This window comes from Saimiri boliviensis, chromosome 3 (assembly GCF_048565385.1).
Source record: "Saimiri boliviensis isolate mSaiBol1 chromosome 3, mSaiBol1.pri, whole genome shotgun sequence".
Lineage (NCBI taxonomy): Eukaryota > Metazoa > Chordata > Mammalia > Primates > Cebidae > Saimiri > Saimiri boliviensis.
The window spans coordinates 82,982,005-83,001,848 of NC_133451.1; the positions used below are offsets into that span (position 1 = coordinate 82,982,005).

Consider the following 19,844-nt stretch of genomic DNA (forward strand, 5'->3'; position numbering starts at 1 on the left):
ACACTTAGGGAAATAAATGGCAAAGATTGAGGGAAGAAAAAAATATTAAGCCCAAGTAGTTATAGCTCAGGGAAGAATTAGGCCTTATTTCAAATCCTGTTACACCGTGTCAAGGAATAAGGACTAGAGAAAATATCTACAACAAAACATAACCAAGCAGGCATTAGATTTCCAATTCTCTAATTTTGAAAGAAGAAATTTAATAATCTAATAAAATAATAAAATCTAATAATAGTTTAATAATTAGTGACTGAATATTTAGCAAGAGCTTAATGCCTGGCACAGAAGTTGACAGAAAGATAGGTTACATGTGGATCTAGCTTTCAAATAACATAACAATTAGCAAATTGACAGCAAAGAATATTTTTGCTTTTCTTTATAGTCCTAGCACATGCACATAAGAGAGTACTTTGCACAGAATGAGGGGTTAGGTAACTCCTGAATGCATGAATACACAAATAAATGAATTAGTGAATGAATGCACTATTATAATTTAGTTTATACATCTAAACAGTCTGCTATGAAATTTAATAGATGAGAGAGGTTAATTGAAGTATGAGGATTAGAGATTTGCTGGAGAAATTAAATCATAAATCTCATGAAGCATCTCTACCAGAAAAGAAAACCTTATAAAACTCTTTGATAAATATAGTTATCTGCTACTTACAACTAGTATAATTTTGTCCTACAGTAAAAGTCTAAGAGCATTCTATATGATCCCATTTTAATTTATTTTTATGTGACTCCACTTTTTCTTTATCTATCCCTTACTGGTAAAATATTGATTACCCCCAACTACTAGACAATCAGGATTGGAAAATAAAGGGAGTAAAATTCTGATTATTTATTCCATTAGTGGGTATCTCTGATAGAAGTTCCAGGAGCAAAATTTAAACTGAGTTCCTGGTAAAGTAATAACATAGCTGAAGTGTATTTATAAAAATAAGGAGATATATATGTAGATATGTAGATAGATAAATGGAGAGATATTTTATAATTTAAGGTATATATGCTGTATGAGAGAATAGAGACACTGTAAACAAGCTTTTTATTATATGTATGCACATGGATATGCACTTGAACAAAATGCAGCTCTTTGGATAGAGTGCAGCAGATAAGAAGTATCAAAAACTTTTTTCTCAGTGTCGTATGTAGTAGAACAAAATGTTAAACTCCTGTATCAGCCTATATAAACAAAATTGTACGCTCTCCATCATGAAACTGAAATTTCTCTTTGAAATCAGTGAAACATGAAACACGGGTGTGCTCAGGAAAAGAAAGTTACTTCATGTTTTTCTCATGGATTTAAGATAATAATTGCCTGTGTTTTCCCGTTTACCCTTAGCTTTGTCAGAGATCCTTCAGCACTGCCATAGAGCCATACCACTAGAGGTCACAGATCACAAAAACCCTTCAGAAACAGGAAATTGAACTTCCTGAGTTCACTACAAAACACAGAAACCTGTTTCCTCTACACATCTCAAATTGGCAAAGCTCGGTCTTAGCAGGTTCAGTGTGGAAGCAGCTATCAAAAAGGCCACGCGGACTTTGTCCTCCAATTTCACATGAGCTTTCTTGCTTCAAACTACTGAGATGAAGGGGGCAAGATTATTTGTTCTGCTTTCTAGTTTATGGAGTGGGGGCATTGGGCTTAACAACAGTAAGCATTCTTGGACTATACCTGAGGATGGAAACCCCCAGAAGACTATGACCTCTGCTTCAGTTCCTCCAAATAAAATGCAAAGTTTGCAAATACTGCCAACCACTCCGGTCATGTCAGCAGAGACAGTTACAACTCCAGAGGCAAGAACTTCTGAAGAGAGTCTTCTTAAATCAACACTGCCTCCCTCAGAGACAAGTGCACCTGCTGAGGATGTGAGAAACCAAACTCTCACATCCACAGGGAAAGCAGAAGGAGTTGTCAAGTTCCAAAATCTCACCCTCCCAACCAAACCTAGCATCAAGTTCAATCCTGGAGCAGAATCAGCGGTCCTTTCCAATTCTACACTGAAATTTCTTCAGAGTTTTGCCAGAAAGTCAAATGAACAAGCAACTTCTCTAAACGCAGTTGGAGGTGTTGGAGGCAGTGGAGGTACGGGAAATCGAGGCCCACGGGAAACATACCTCAGCAGGGGTGACAGCAGTCCCAGCCGAAGAACTGACTACCAAAAATCAAGTTTTGAAACAACTAGAGGAAAGTAAGAAACCTTCTTTTCTTTTTGTTTTTTGTCCTATGGGGTCTAGAAAATTGCAAGTGAAATTTACCTCACTCCCAGAAAAGTATTTCAAATTCAAGATGAACTTGGATCAGATTTAGAATTTCACCATTTCAGTTAGATAAGGTGATTGCTAATTTATCTCATAAGGAAAAATGAACAAATAAAACGCAGCAACTTTGTTTTAACTGAAATAATCATTCACTTATCAATTCACTCATAGAGGCGGTTTTACTTAGAATAATAGCCATTGCAAGCAAAGTAACACCACCGAGGCTGTTAGTTTGTTTAATTCAGCTCAAGGATATGTTGATTGTGTTCCCAACAATGCCCGCAATATGAAAGACAAAAAATAAAAATAAAATAATAAAATAATAAAAATAAAAAAATAAAGTTGGGGCATGGACAAATTTGAAAATTGGAATAGCAGTATTATAAAAAGTATACGGTTATCAAAGATTGAACCAAGCACACCAGGGGTGCAATCCTGGCTTCAGTATGGTCTAGTTCAATGACTTTGAGCAACTCAACTGATCTCCCTGAACCCCTGTTTCTTCATATGTAAACTACAGATATGATACAGGGAATGTCAATAAAAATAAAACTTTGCAGGGTTATTGTTCAGGTTGAAATAAATGAAATGTGCTTAGATGCATGCTCCTCGCAGAGTAGGTGCTCAACAACTCAAATTTTGCTAGTACTTTTTATTATTTTGAGTTCTGTTGTCATCATGAATGTGATGAATCAGAAAACCTATTTTTCAAATTAATTTCGATTTAAAATTAGAGCCATTTGAATGGTTGAAGTAAAATAATAAAATAAATTTAAAGGAGTCTTGTTAAAGAGGGTCTTTAAAGCAGTGAAACCAAATCAAAATAAACAAGAAAAAAAAATCTGGGTGGGTCAATATTTTTCATTTAATGTTCAGAGTCATCTGTATGTTTAGAATACTAAAAGTTTAGTGTTAAAAAACTAAACTTACAAATAGTTTTTACATGTAATACAATAAAGTTAAGACACCAGACATGTCTTGGGAGCAAAATGGAGTTAAACATTTTATTAATAATAAAATCAAGTTAAAAATCGAAGTTGATACCTGCTATGTGAAAGGCATATGGTTAAAGCTGTTGCTGATATAAAGATGAGAAGAAGAGAGACACTGGGAAGAATACAAGCCAATGAATTTACTTATTTCTAATTGTTTATTATTCAAGGCTATTTGTTATTATATTTCAAAAGTTATAGAATTTTTTAAAAATATACAAGTAAATCTGATTGTCACAAAAAACGTATTCACCTGGTGGACTTTGGAACAATCCCAGCTTGCTGTAAAACAAATGGTACAGATGACAAAATGTTCACTTTGGGACAAGTAGATTTGCCACTAAAACAGACATTTAATAGACATGTATTCTTTCTCATTTTGGGGAACAACAGGATTTTGTCTATTAAATAATAATCAGAACTATCACTTATTGAGAGCTTTTTCTAAATCATTTGAATACATCATTTCTGTTAATCATATTTTATTAGAGGCTGCAATTAACTTTTTCAAAAGTATTTACAATAAAACTCATGGACATTCTTGGAAAATGATTGTGAGCTTTTCAGAGATGTTATAGCTAAGCATTTTTAATAGAAAGGGAAATATAATAAACAGAATAAACAGACAATTCAAATTAACATAGCACTTAAATTTTATATATCATATAGAAAGTGGCATACAGTTGTCATAATTACAACTAGTAACTAATAGTTTGATGAATACTAGTTTTTACATAAATGTTAGTTGTTTCATCCAAGGTCCTTGTTTTCAAAGTTTGGAAATACTTGTTTATTTGATGATTATTTATAATTTGCCCATCATACGCCAGCACTGTGCTAAGCTCTGAGATACATAGAATTTAAAAAATAATAATAATTCCTGCATCTAAGGAATATTCCCTATAAAGAGTAAACACTAACATATCTATCAGACTTCAAAAATTTTTAATATGTGCTATGGGAAAACAGGATATTAAGGGTATAATTCACTGAACAGAACTTTATCCTATGGATTTTCCAACAAAAATAATCCTAAATTCTTTCTATGGAAAAGCACCAGCTGCACCTAGAGATTCTATCATTTGAGATCCTGGAGAGCCTGAGGGGCTCTTTAGTAATCCTTTCGATTACCAAGATTCCTTACTCACTAGGCCAGACAAATGACAATGGCATTAGAGAAAACCTGGGTCCCTCACTGTGGACACAGTGCTGCTGAAAACCCTTGATAAGGTCAAAAGAAGTCTTTCACATTTTTATTTGATTGGCAAATAATAATAATACTATTAGTAGCAAACATTATATGGCATACATTCCTAGTACTCTGCTGTTGTGAGTGAATATAGTCACTCATTTAATCATTACTATAACTCCATAAAGAAGAGTAAGAGTCTATCATTATTTCTTTACAAAGGGATTAAGTAGCTTACCTAAGATCACTTAGCTAACAAAGCTCAAGGTAAAGATTCAAGTCCAAGCTGGCTGGCTTTAGAGTCATAGCTCTCAGCTCCTACCTTATACTCCCTTAGCAGGTACAGTCTCTTATCACAAGTGAGATGATAGGAGTGACCAGTTCACTTCCCAGCTCATGTAGCTTCACAGGCTATTGGTTGCCTCCAGAGCACAATCAGATTTGTCACCCAGTTAGTCATAGGATGCCATCCTAGACCTGGCTCCTGCTTACCTCCCCAATCTCATCTTCTGCCACTTCTTGCCTATTCAAATAAGTAGTTCTCTGGTCCAATACATGCTGTTTGTTAAACCTACCTCTTTTCTCTGTTTGCCCCTCTGACTAGCAATGGTCTTCTTTTGCCATCATTGTCTCCTTTCACCCCTAATAAGAACTCCAGGCAGCCTTCTCAGGTGAAATTAGGTGGCCCGTCTAACTGCTCCTACAGGTCTCTTTGAATTCTCCTGTTCACTGCACTTAGGACACTGCATAAAAACTATAATGAATCTATAGTATCTTTTTGCATAGAGGACCTTATTTTCAGAGCTAGTAGTCTCTGTAACAATACCAAATCAATATTTAATCAAACTGAATGTGAAATATGAGGATCAGTATGTGAATATAAAGAAGAAAGCTTCCCAAATAAATATTTGCATTTGTTTATGAAAAAATTCTGGTTTATTTAAAATAAACTCATATTAGGTTTTTTCTTTCCTACCATTCTTGGAATTTTATAATAATTCTTGGTAAAAGATTATTTATGTTTGTTACAGTTTTCTTTTCTAGATTATTCAGGATTATTCTGGCATATTTTTGTTTCATCTTGTAGGCTTTTTTTTTTTTAGCATTGCAGGAACTCCTGGCTATAATAGAGCTGTGGTTTTCTGTCTGGCAGAATGGGTGTTAGTCAATGACCAAGCACTTTGAAATAGGAAAGATGGAAAGAAGAAATTAGGATTAGAGTGTATTTATATATTGAACAAATATTTGCTGAACACCTAATTTGTCCCCAGCACTGTGCTTGTGCTGGGAGTAAAACAATGAACAAGATTTCCTACATGTCCTGCCTTATGAAGCCAACAACCCAGTGGTAGAAGTGAGAGGAGGAATAACAATGAATCACAAATGCTGATTCTGAACAAAGCTTAAGTAATTGTACAATAGGGGGAATAGCCTACCCATTGTGAATGGGGTCAGTAAATCTTGCCTCAGAGGATAATAGGTGAAATGAGGCAATGATACAATCCAACTGCCTACTTAATTTTTCCCACAATCCTCAACCCCTGCATACATGTTTCTTAATTTTTATCAAATCAGTGAATGGCTAGTTCCATAACTAGAAACCTTGAAAATATCTTTGGGTTTTTTTTCTTTCCCTCCTTGTTTTTACCTCATCTATCAAAAAGTCTTGTTACCCCTCTGACATATCCCAAATACCTCAGCTTCTCTCCGTCTTCTAGTTGCCATTATTCAACACCAGTGTCCTTACGGTCCACTTTTTTCCACTCTTGTCTACCATAATCAATGCTCCACACAAGGGAGAGATCTTTAGGACATTTAAGTCAGATTATTGCATTTCACTGGATGTAAGACTTCATTATTGTAAGTGACACATTATTTTAGGTACTAATCAGAAGGAAAAGTATGACAACGTACTTGCTTTGAATTTTCAGGTTTGTCTTGCAGACTTTGAGATTTTGATCATCTATCACTTAAGAAGTTTGCATATATCACTTTTTAAATGAAAGTTATATATGCAATCAGAAAAGTATTTCTAAGGCAATAGCAACAACTGCTGCCTGACCACTAATAACTGAAAGATGCAATTGATTTCAAGACACAGTCTTGATTTCAGAGACGTATGTCTTAAAATCTGTGAAATTTGGTCTTTTATTCATTGTCATGCTCCAAACTCACTCATTTCATTTCCTCCAGCCACGCCAGCTTCCTTTCTGTTTATCGAACTTAGCAAGTTAATATGGACCTCAAGGAAACTTTTTTTGCTCTTGCTGGAATGCTGTCTCTGTGCCCTTTATAATGAGGGACTCCTGTTCCACTTGCACCTCCAGCTTTAATGTCACCTCTTCCAAGGGACCTTCTTTGACCTCCCAATTTAAAGTTATCTATCCTCTTACTTGCCACTCCTTATTTTATCACCCTTATTTTTTCTTTGTAGGAATTATTTGAAATTATTCTATTTATTTAGACAGTGGTGTATTTTATGTCCTTCTGCAATATATCCCATGAAAACAGGGACCTTGCCTGTCTTATTGCTACTCTATTTGCTGCCTAAAACAGTGCCAGGCACACAGAAGGAACTCAATAAAACTCTGTAAAATCACGGATTATTAAACGGGTTTGGTACCCAGAGGGGAGATCAAGGCTAGAGATATAAATTTGGGAAAGCATTGGTGTATAGAAATGTATTAAGTCATAAATGCAGATGATACTGAAAGAAAGAAGGACCTAGGATTATGAATGGAGAATATCTAGTATTTGATGGACTGATGGTGGTGGATGCCAGGAATGCAACCTTCAATGGAGTGACTAGAGAAGTCAGGAAGGAATCTATAAAATTGCGGTGTCACAGAGCAGAGGAAAAACTATTTGAAGCAGGAGGTATGTGATCCACAGTGTCAAATGCTGCCGGGAGAGACAAAACCAGGACTGAGAAGTAGTAACTGTTTCAGTGACATGGAGATGATGAGTAGCTGAGTGATCACTGTGCTCTCTGGCCTGAGGGAACTGAGGGATGAAGGAAGGCAAAAGAAAGCGGTTAAAGCCAACTCAGTTGAGGAGGGTTTTTTATGAAAAAAAGGAGAGAGTGATCAGAAACCAAGGCTAGTCCAAACAGTTATCTTTTTTGTGTGTTTGTTTCTTGTTATATTTTACTTTACATACAGAGGGGTCATACATATGTTAACATGTTAATGAGAAGGGTCAGAGGAAGGTAAAATCTGAATATGCGGAAAAAACAGGAGAGTTTTTTTCTGAGTTTAATGACAAATTAGAAAAATATTTCTAAATTACAAAAATTAAGCATTAAATTAATTCTGCCGTCTATCATGATAGACTTTTTTCTATTCTATTTGTGTGAATTATGAATAGATTTTAGAAGTGAATTATCTGATCAGATAACTTTATGTGTCATTTGCAAAGCTGTTATTAGACCTAATAATATCCAAAATGGATTATTCTTGCATGCTATAAAGTTCTAAAGAGAAAACATTATACCGAAGTGTATTTTCTTATGTCTTTATGAAATAGATGTATCTATTATATTACTGCCGGTGAAATAAACACTATATAAAGTATATTCTCTATCAACTTTTCCTCATTAATTACATTCTTTATTTCATTACTTTGCTAGTTCTACTAAGTTGCTATATATTTCATTTCATATGTTAGAATTTAATGAGTGCTTATATATGTCTAAGTAAAAACTTTTTGTATTTGCACACCGTCCGCTTTTCTGAATCTAAAACTATAATTTTAAATTTATTATTTTGGGGTAAACGCTGAAAGTGTCACTTTACAGGAACTGGATTAAGCATAGGATTGTGCATCAAGGCCTGTGTTAGGTGCCTTTGTGGTCTGCACACTGGGAAAGCCTGACACCTACTGGAATAGAAACAGTTTACAATGCCCCAGATATGCTCAAGTCACAGTTGTGCAGGGAAGGGTGGGGGAAACAAAAAATAAAATTAGGTAAAATAAAACAAATTTATGAAAAAGATTATATTAAAGATATACTTTAAGAATCATTACTTAAAAAAGATATATATGCTATACATATTTAATTTGATGTACTACTCTAAATATATACTTTTGATGTTAAAATTGGAAAATAGGTTGGATCTAAAAAGCAAACTCTGCACATTCTATGATGGGGATACATTTGACTCATTCTAAAACTTTACACTAACAATATTGTGTATAGACAGTAATTTGTGGCTGTGAGGCACTCTACAGTCATCTATCATTGAAAACTCAATTACATTCACCATGCTCTTCCTGCTCAGAAAGCAAATTAATGATACCTGACAAATACATTATTTCAAAAGTTGGTACGTAAAAAAGTGTTTCTTCTTAAAGCCTAAATTAACTGTAAATAAAAGTATCTGAAATACCCTATATCTGAGCTTTGCATAATTGCTTTCAAAATATTATTTTAAATATCAATGTATTTTATGATTCTTTTATAAAACTGATATTTTTATCTCAGCTTGAATACTAAATAAAATTTTGTAGAAGAATTAAGTATATAAAGATACACTAAAAGAAAATGAACCAAAAACATAAATTATTTTGTTGTTAGGAAATAAAATGATGATTTTCTCAAGGAAATAAGTATTGAGATGAACTTGTCTTTTGGACTGTTAGCCAAAGCTAAATATCAAAAGTCTAATGCTTCATTTAAATATAATTTACATATCAAGAATCTTTTTATTAAGTATAAATAATTGCTTCCCATTTTTATTATCTTTTTTCATGTTGTATATATTTCCCTTTGACTGTTTTCTCATTTATGACTAGCGAGCTATATGCAAATTATAGTCTTTCAAATAAATACTTTGATAAAAGAAAACTTACCTTTCTAGCTTGATTGGAAAAAATAAAAGTTTTAATAGATTCTATAACACTTTGGAAGTATTTATGTTCATGACTTCTTAAGACTGTAGAGACATTCTGAATGGCTTTTTTTTTTTTCCCCTGAAAGGCAAGCTTCATCATCTGAATTGAACATATATCATGATGATGGTCTTCTGTATTGGCCTTATGGAAATTATCGACTTGAAACATACAAGCAATTATGGTTAAGATTAATTTATCAGATCATTAAAGAAGCAAAACAGGAACTGTGTCTCTTTGCATCTGAGGCAAAAAATATTGATGCCATATTACATATATACTCTTCAAAAAAAATCCCAGAAAAACTCTGAATCATTTAATTATTATCAGCAGTGGAAGCAGCAGCAGCAAGTATTTTACTTGTATTAAGTCATTTAGTCTCACAACAATCGTGTGAGGTAGATAATATTATTGTAGATGTTGTGCAGAAAATGAAGAAGTCATTTTTTTTTTTTTTCTTTTTTTTTTTGAGAAGGAGTTTCGCTCTTGTTACCCAGGCTGGAGTGCAATGGCGCGATCTCGGCTCACCGCAACCTCCGCCTCCTGGGTTCAGGCAATTCTCCTGCCTCAGCCTCCTGAGTAGCTGGGATTATAGGCACACACCACCATGCCCAGCTAATTTTTTGTATTTTTAGTAGAGACGGGGTTTCACCATGTTGACCAGGTTGGTCTCGATCTTTCGACCTCGTGATCCACCCGCCTCGGCCTCCCAAAGTGCTGGGATTACAGGCTTGAGCCACCGCGCCCGGCCTGAAGAAGTCATTTTTAACAAAAAGTTATGGCTAATAAATTGTGGAGGCAAGATCTCAAAGCAGGTAGCCAGGGTCCAGCATCCAACTATGTGACAGGAAAATTTTCAGGGAAACTTTATTTTCTTTTGCTTATACAGGTATACCTACTGTCCCCACCCCTCACCGTTGCCTAATTCAGGAACAGAAAAAACAAAAAACTCTCTGCACAGAAATATGCTGTCTTCTTTATTCGCTCCTATGTGTGGAGTTAAAATGAGAATAAAATCCTTGTCCACCAGGCAGTCCTTCATCATCGGAAATGATTTTCTAATTCTGACTTGCGAGGTGAAAAAAAGCATGTATTGCTGACAGCTCTGATGTTGAACCAAATGGGGCGTTAGTTGAAATTTTTCCTTGATTATTGACATCAATAAACATAGGTTTGTTAAGATATAGATGGCTTTAAAATTCTACTTTCCTCTTTAAACAAACTATTTTTTTTACTAATTGATATTTTTTTAAAAGAGAGAGAGGAGGAATTAACCACATGTGTCAGATTCACAGAGTTGAGAATAAAATGAGCAGGTTGGATTTGCGAAAAGTAGTAAACATTTATGTAAAAAAGAATAATTCTTGTATATTTAGGATATGTTTGTCCCACTTATCACTAAATTGGCTGGGGATTTTATTGCTCTGGACCTCAAGAGTTTAGTGTAAAATGACATACAACACTATTATTTCATAATTTTGCCATTAGTCATGGTCAAACAGCTAAGTTTTGTTGGGATGTATTGTCATGCAGTAATAATCTTATAATTAAGACAATAGTATTTTTCAGGAAGTAAATTAGGAATAACGTAAGTAAATGATCTCTTATGAGGGATTAATATTTTTCTCTCTAAATTACATCCCACCAGAGACTTAGTTCTTCCCCTGGCATTTATGAATTTATTGATACATGCAAATGTTGTCATTTGCAAATTGTAATCATCTTTAGTACAAGGTAAAGAAATGGTTATTCGAGATCTTTTTTTTTTTTTTTTGAGACGGAGTTTCGCTCTTGTTATCCAGGTTGGAGTGCTATGGCACGATCTCAGCTCACCGCAACCTCCACCTCCTGGGTTCAGGCAATTCTTCTGCCTCAGCCTCCTAAGTAGCTGGGATTACAGGCACGCGCCACTATGCCCAGCTAATTTTTTGTATTTTTAGTAGAGATGGGGTTTCACCATGTTGACCAGGATGGTCTCGATTTCTTGACCTCGTGATCCACCCGCCTCGGCCTCCCAAAGTGCTGGGATTACAGGCTTGAGCCACCGCGCCCGACCTATTTTAGATCTTATACTGTCTCAAGTCAGAGAGGCATGGGTGGAAATTAGGTGAGGTGTGAGAGGTTATTACTAGAGTCACCTGATAATCCTATTTCTTCGAGAGAGTGTTAATTTTCAGAAGTAGCTACGACTGCCTTGTCCTGTTTCATTTTCCTCTTGCTTGCCTTTAAATCTCTAAGTTCAAGGGGATGATGGGAAACACAGATCCTTCAACCCATAAAGTCTCCTCCAGACACAAAATCTCCAACTTCTCAAAGAAGATTATATAGCATTGCCTTGGCTTATGGTGGCAATTTTATTGGCTTACCTTGACTTCTAATGAATATCTTCAGGACTTGGTATTTTCATACTATTGTGTCAATTAAAGCCACAGTTCATTAACATGAAGGTTTAAGTATTGGCTAGGCACGGTGGCTTACACCTGTAATCCCAGCATTTTGGGAGGCCGAGGCCAGTGGATCCCAAGGTCAAGAGACCGAGACCATCCTGGCCAACATGGTGAAACCCCATCTCTACTAAAAGAATACAAAAATTAGCTGGGCATGGTGGCACAACCCTGTAGTTCCAGCTACTCAGGAGGCTGAGGCAGGCGAATCACTTGAACCAGGGAGCCGGAGGTTGCAGTGAGCCGAGATCGTCACACTGCAATCCAGCCTGGCGACAGAATGAGACTCTGTCTCAAAAAAAAAGAAAAAGAAAAAGAAAAAGAAAATTTAAGTATTTTGCTTCTTTTGAACTGGATGACAAGCAACCTATTCATGTGGGTTCTAAGGACTGATATAACTGAATAATGTTAATTCTTAGATTGTCTGTTTATTTCTTGGGAAAATATTCTGTGTGGTCATTATTTAAAGCCATCTTTTTTGCTTCAGTCCCCTCTCACTCAGTTCAGGAGAAGAATTGGTATGACTGGGCCATTATTTAGTCAATTAATGGAAGTTTTTTACATTTAGTCTTTTCACTAGGTTCCTGAAGGATGGAGTTTGTAAAATGTTTAAATCAGAAATATAGTCAGCGTTTATTTATGATGCCTTCTCTTAGTTCATTATCCACAAGCCTTCGAGTTTTATGAATCATAATAGAATCCTTTCCCCTCTCTGTTTTATATGTTCAACAGGCTAGGCCTTTGCTCAAAACCAAAGATGTCTGTTTTTCCCTAGAACAAACCTTTTACCTATTAACTTGGAAAATCTAAAGAATCAATAAAAGCTTTTTTCTGTACATGTTGTTGCACAAAAGCAACAGAGTTATTACCCTGAAAGAGAATACCAAATGTGGTCTGCTGGATGGAGGGTTATGACCCCAAGGAAAACTAAACACTTCAAAGTGACTGCCCTCCATCCACCATAATCAGTCTAGAAAGGTACAAAGGATTACTAGGTTTAAGCAAAATGCTTGTCTGGGATCATTGCATTTGCCTTTAAACGGCCTGTCACCATTTTGCCATGCTTAATTTTCTATTTTTAAATCTACATTTTCTGAGAATTTGGTTTTAAAACTGTATTTACATTTTTAACATCCATTAATGAGCTTATTTCATTGGTAGCATAAACCTAATTACAAGTCACACCAGGGGCTCTTTTGCTGTGGATAGTTCTTCCAATTTACACTGGATCAAAGATTGCTGGGCCATGAGCAGTCTGCTGATCTGCTTCTTTGCCTCCTCAACTATTTTAGTCATGAGATTGTTTTAATATTTAGGATTTCAAAAGGCCTCTGCCAGGTGACACTATCATTTTGCCTCATAGAGAACGAATATATTTTTTTCTTTTCAGAGGCCTGAGCATGTAGTGATGGTGATACTTGTATTGTTTCTGCCCCACACTCCCCCCTCCACAGTCATTTAGAGAATGTTCAAGTGATAATTTAATTGTGCTTCTGTTGAAGTTAGTCAGTCTCAGTAATTAGGATCATCATTGCATTGGCAAGAGGAATCTAGTTTATTTTTTAAAGATTCCTTTATTGCGGTCCTCTCAGTTTTAAATCTTTCTTATTTTTATTTCTTGCTTTTTCCAGTTCTTTGTTTCACATTATTTTCACCTCAATTGTCACCAAAGATTTAACATGTGCCAGCATGTCTTCTTACTTCTTTAAGAGGCCTGAAATTTTAAACAGCTCATTCAAGAGAACACAATAAGTTCTATGGAGCTCGATTTATCTGCCTTAGATGGATGACAATGTGGAATGATTAAATAAAGCAATTAACATATTTTTTTCTTTCTATGTGTTGTTTGCTGGAATTCGTGTATGATGTACTTAAGTGAGGTTTTACTTTTGTTTATCCTCTTGGAATTCATTGAGCTTCTTGGATTTGAGGGCTGATTTTTTTAAAAACATATTTAGAAAAATTTCCCTTCTTTTCTTCACATATTTATTCTGCCCAATCTTAGGACCACTTTAGTTTTGTTCATTTATGTTTTTGAATTGTTTTCTCTGTACTTCAGATGGTTTCTATTCCTTGTCTTCGAGTTCATTGGTCTTACTTTCTACAGTGTCCAAACTTCTGTTAAACACATCCAGTCCATTTTTAATTCATATATTGTATACTTCTTGTTCTGTTTAATGTTTAATTGTTTTAAAGTCACGAGTTGCTAATTCCAACATCTATGATATCTCTGTCTCTTTTTTTCTTTCTGTTCATTGGATTTTTACTCCATGTATTGGTCCTATTTTCCTGCTTTCTCTTATATCTAGTTTTATTTGCTTTACATGCTAGGCATTGTGGATGCTATTTTAAGAGCATCTGGATTTTGTTGTTTGCAAGCACAAAATATTATTCAGCCCAAGATTCAAGGGCACCCTTATATTGACTTTTAAAATGACATTTCTCTCTGTCCCCCTCATTTTATTAATCTTTGTCACACTTTTTAACCACTTTGATATCCTCAAACTGAGATTTCTATTTTCCTTATTTGGTGTCTTTTCTGGAATCCATTCCTCTGTGATGCAGTCTGAAACCTGTTTCCAGGTACGAAACTAGATTGAATGTGGAGCTAACATCACATATTTTCCTTTTCTTAAGAATCATATCACTGCATTGTCTACTATCCAACATCTGAAAACTGTTGCTTTATATACCTTGTCCAGATTTACAACTTTTACTATCAAAAGGTAAATCTGATAGTATATATACCGAGACAGAATTCTCTGAAATTTTTTAATTATATGAAAAATTATAGAATAAGCTTATTTAACTCCTTATATCAAACTAACATTTGTTGTGAAAAAATGCATAGAATTTGGAGATTAATTTGAGAAAAACTGACATATTTGCATTGGGTTTCCCATTAATTAACATGATTCATTGGACTTTAAAGTTTTTCAGTAAAGTTAAAATTTTTACATCTTAAATCTAACACTTCTTTTGCTGAATTTGTTCTCAGGTACATTATTCTTGGGTTTTTTGTTTGTTTGTTTGTTTGTTTTGCTATTGTTAATACTGTCTTTTTGAATTTGTTGTTGGTACAGATAAGTATAATTGATATTAACCATGTGATTAAATAAATATAAATTCATCTTGTATTAACTCATAAACATTTATATTTAATTACATTGCTGAAGTCTCTTATTAATTATAATAATCTGCATCTAGACTATTTTGTATTTTGTTTGGTTTCAATCATATCCACTGCAGCTAATAACAGTTCTTTTCCTCTTTTTTGATTTTTTAAACCACTTATTTATTTACTTATACTTTACTGCACATAATTAAAAGTAGTGGATCCAGATCTGAGTTTTTCTTTATCTCAGTACTAATATTAATACTTGCTCTAAGCACATTCTTGCATTTTCATTTATCTTACAGCTAAACCTGCAGGTTTTTCATTTTAGCTTTGATTTATTCTTTTCTTTATTTTGATCTTGAATGTTTCTTCACATTCCCTGAGTACAGCAATGTAGTAATAAGTATTTTCTCTTATATTTAAATATTTTAAAGCTAAGTAGCAATTATACAAGTATGGCTAAGATAGACGTTTGTCTGTGAAAATAATTTTGATGAAAAGAATTCTTTTTGACAATAATTTTTCCCTAACAATTATGATCTTCCTTAGGAATTGGTGTGCTTATGTACATACCAGGTTATCTCCCACAGTGATATTGGACAACCAGGTCTCTTATGTCCCAGGTGGGAGAGGACCTTGTGGCTGGACCAGTGGATCCTGTCCTCAGAGGTATGTATTATTTCTTGAAGATAACCACTGCTTGCAACATAATAAGTTATAGTTAGGAATATAGTCATCCAAGGTACATATACATAGTGGGGTCAAGAGATGATCATCATATTATGCTTCAATAAGTGAAAATGTAGACACTAATATTTGCCTCATATGGTCATTTTTAGACTCATTTGAAATAATGGAATAATATATTTAGCCTAGTGCCTTGTGCTTTGTGAGCCTTCAATAAATGTTAATTCTCATGCTTGTTACTATTTTTACTATCACTATTTCTTTTGCTCTGTCTGGTCAACAATCCTGTCCTTTAATTGCTTATGAAATCCATGCACAATTTTGAAGATTTATTTATCATTTTCTCTTCATAATAGGTCAGACAGAAGTTTATAATTTGGTTCACATTCTAATTGGAAAAGCTTCTAGTTACAATTAGACATATTAAAGCAGCTAAGTGAAGCTTTTCTTCTTGCATCTATTATAATTAGCCGTGTCATTTGATTTTCTTTTTTTTTTTTTTAATCTATGTTGTTGTCTTAAAAGATAGGGCTGAGTAATTGATAAATTCTCTGAATTCATGTAGTCACAGTAGCTCAGCTGGGGGTGTTTCTGAAGAGCCTGCAATAAAAACTCAAATTGTTATTCAGGCGATGATGGCTAATGTTATGTAAATTGTCATACAAATAACTCAGGCAATGAATCTGACACATGGCAATCTGGAACAGTGCACAATAAGGATACATAAAATCAAGGTGTTTCTTAGTCCCTTGAGGAGTAGCTAAGGTTCATGGTCCAGAGAGCTAAGCACATCTTAGGGATTTGGGAGCACTGAGCTCCAGTTCTGTTTTCAGCTTTTACTCCCTTTGTGACAATTTCCTTGTCAACATGAGACACAAAGAATGCATTGCTAATTCTTTAGTAATGAAAACTTTACCACAGTAACCTCTAGCATACTGCCCTTCTGGATTCAAGGTGAGTTCTTTTGATTTTCTTTTCTTTTCTTTAAACAAACCGGAAGACTTTATCTTTATTCTCTTATCTTTTTTATGCCTTCTGAATGGGTCCATTGATTCACTATTTTTAATACTTATGCCATATTTGCTGCTTTTTCTTTTATTATGTCTGAGTTACATGCAACAGACACTCATTTTGCCAAAGCAGGAATATTGTCCCCAAGAGTAGTTCAATCAACTGCTTGAGCTCATCCTTACAAACTCTATATTATAGAGTCCCTTTCCAATTGCCTTACTTCCTACCTAGCTTTAACTATGGGATTGCAGATGATATTTCACTAGATAGAATAATTTACTGAAATAAATGAAGGTAAATGATTAGCATTATTTTACAAATGGAAAGAATCTTATAGCTCATTTTAGAACTAACATATAGCCTCACACATACTCAGTTACCTGTCATGTTATAGCAGAAACTAAAACCCAAGCCCCTAAAGCCCAATCTGTTATAATGCTATTGCTCCATATGTTTAGGGTGTACCCATGTGGATGACTGTTGTCTCCATATAGTTGCATGTGGAAAACTCCAGGATAATAACATGGGAGGCTAGCCCACACGACATGGACTAAAAATCACAGCTCTACCCCTTTTAGATATGGGACTTTGAGCAAGTTATTTTGTCTCTCTGTTCTTTAGGTTCTTCAACAGCAAATCAGGATAATAAAAATGCCTTCATCATAAACTCATATGAAAATTAAGCAAGATAGTATGTGCCCATTTTACAGACCATTTGATACATATCAGCTAAATATTAAAGTTACATGGGTAAGACTAATACAGCCAAATTGTACTTATGACTTACATTTACATACACAGAACTCACAATTTAGTAGCATTCACTAATTATGTTGATTGTTGTGTTGAAGTGCTATAGTTTCCTTATTTCTCTTCTGCTGTTCTGTGGTTTCATCTTAGAAATAAAATTTCCCCATTTTATATCCCTTCTTTCTCTCTCTGTCCTTATCCTGCTCTTTCTCTCCCTCTTAGAGAAATACTATATGACAAAAACAGTAGGTAGTATAATTTCAAAACTTGAAAGATGAAAAATTCAATTGGAAAATGATGGTGATTATCATAATTTCAATTAGATCACAAATATTTAATTTGTTTCAAGTTGTTTGATATTGATCTGGAGGAAATACATATCTCTTTATTATAGCAATATAGAAAATAATATGACTTGAAGTAGAATTAGTTATCTCCATGTAACTTTGAAATTGGAATGAAAATAAGTTTTTTGGTTTAGCTAAAAATATTATCAAGTGAGAAGCTATAATATTTTTAGAAAGCCAATGACAGGTATCAATTTAAAATACCAAATACCATAACCACTAATGCTTTTTGTAATGTATGAAAGAAACCTACATTAGGCAATATATTGATGATGAATATTATTATTATTATAACAAATGATACTTAATAAATGCTTGTTATAAATATAAAAAACTTTATATTTATTATTCTAACTGATAATTTAATATGAAACAAATAATTGATTTCCCCCCAATTGCTCAACTTTCTAGATCTCAGAGGATATCCAATCCTATCTACAGGATGCAACATAAAATTGTCACCTCATTGGATTGGAGGTGCTGTCCTGGATACAGTGGGCCGAAATGTCAGCTAAAAGGTATATGCTAATACAAATTTCATAATCACAATTCTGAGCAATAAGAAACTGATTCTAATGAAGAAAAGAATTGCATTTCCTTGTTTGAACCAAGGTAAATTAGCATGTAGCCAAATTCCTAGGAATGCTACCTTTCTGAGCTTTCTAACTTAGTAGCTTTTATAGCACCCCGAAGTCTCATAAGCTATTCTTTAATTTCTGCCCCATTTTTATGTTGGATTTATATGATGAGCAAATGGAAATCTGATGAATATCTTACTTATTTTTAACTATGTGCTATAGAGACATGCCTTATTAAAATATCAAGGATGCTAATTTTCTACTTTTAAACAAAGTATTATTAGAAGTGACTCAATATAAAAATAAGAGTACCCTCTAATTTTGTTCTAGTTCAACTATTTGAAATAATGTGCATATGAATGAAATTTAGTATCAAAGGATATACAAAGTATGCCATGAATAATTCTTTCTATTTTAAAATCCTAGTGGAGCCTTTCTTTTTTTTTTCAACTGAGGTTTTAAGGACTTTCTGGTGGCAAGGCTGATCAAACACTTGGTAACCCACTGTGGCCTAATATCCATGTGACTATTATTTTGCTTTTGGCTTTAAACAGATTTCCTTTGAAAAATAAGATATGGCATCAGCATACATATTTTAAATGAATGAATGTTACAAGAAAGGCCATTAGCAGTTGTGGGGAATTCAATCAACAGCGTAAGAGACTGTGATTAAAAATTAATATAAGCGTGGAGAAACCATTATGATTCACATTAAGAAAAAGCAAATTATAATACAAAAGCTCTAGGAATCCTGTAGTTTAGTTAGGGATATTATTTATGGTTTTACTAACCCATACAAAGAGAATCTGCAGGCAAATTTTGCCATAATGTTATTTGTTCTGGGTCTGACCTGAAGTTCAAAGATCTTATAAAAATTCAATATATTTTCAGACTATAGAATGAATATGTACTGCATTTATAACCAGGTAAAATAAACTTTTAAATCAAATATAATCTATACTGAAAATATTTGGAAATAAAGTAATTTAGCATAATCTAAAAAGACCCAAATGTGGCCCTGATTTCTGATTTCCATGAAGTACACAAATATACTCACAATGGTAAAACATATTTGTTTCTAGAATTGGTGAATTGTTAACAGTTCTGGATAGTACTTAGAATTCTGTTTCTGAGGTCTGTATTTCTATTCTACGAAGAAGGATATTATGAGATTATTAATTCCATCATTATTTCTTGACAATTCAAGTGTTTGTTTGCAGAGCACATTTCTAGAAATTTAGGATGTTATTACACATCCTATTTGTAGACACGTGGCAGAGAAAAAGTCTACAGAAGAAAGAATGTCATGGACTCTAGTTGATGAGAACTGCTGTTGCTCCATGCTTCAACCTTTGATACTTACGAATCAATTCTTTATCACTGTGGTGGTCTACGTACATGCAGGCAGAAAAATACCACAGCTTCACTGTAAATATACACGCAAGAAACAAAAGACTAGTTGATAGTTTCAAATATCAACTGTGTCCTGACATTCTCATTTTGCAAAGCATGATATGAAATATCATGAATTCAAGTAGGTTAGGGATTACTTAATGACACTTTATATCCT

General features: G+C 34.0%; 1 protein-coding gene across 1 annotated transcript in view; it reads left to right on the top strand.

Annotated features, from left to right (window-relative positions):
• The first annotated feature begins 1,469 nt into the window (after positions 1-1,469).
• Positions 1,470-19,844, top strand: part of MMRN1 (multimerin 1) — a 61,484-nt gene continuing 43,109 nt past the window's right edge. Inside the window, exons 1-3 of the mRNA XM_010334801.2 lie at positions 1,470-2,198; positions 15,451-15,570; positions 18,108-18,214. Coding sequence (XP_010333103.1) covers positions 1,594-2,198; positions 15,451-15,570; positions 18,108-18,214 — 832 coding nt within the window. The 5' untranslated portion in view covers positions 1,470-1,593. The remainder of the gene's footprint in view (positions 2,199-15,450; positions 15,571-18,107; positions 18,215-19,844) is intronic.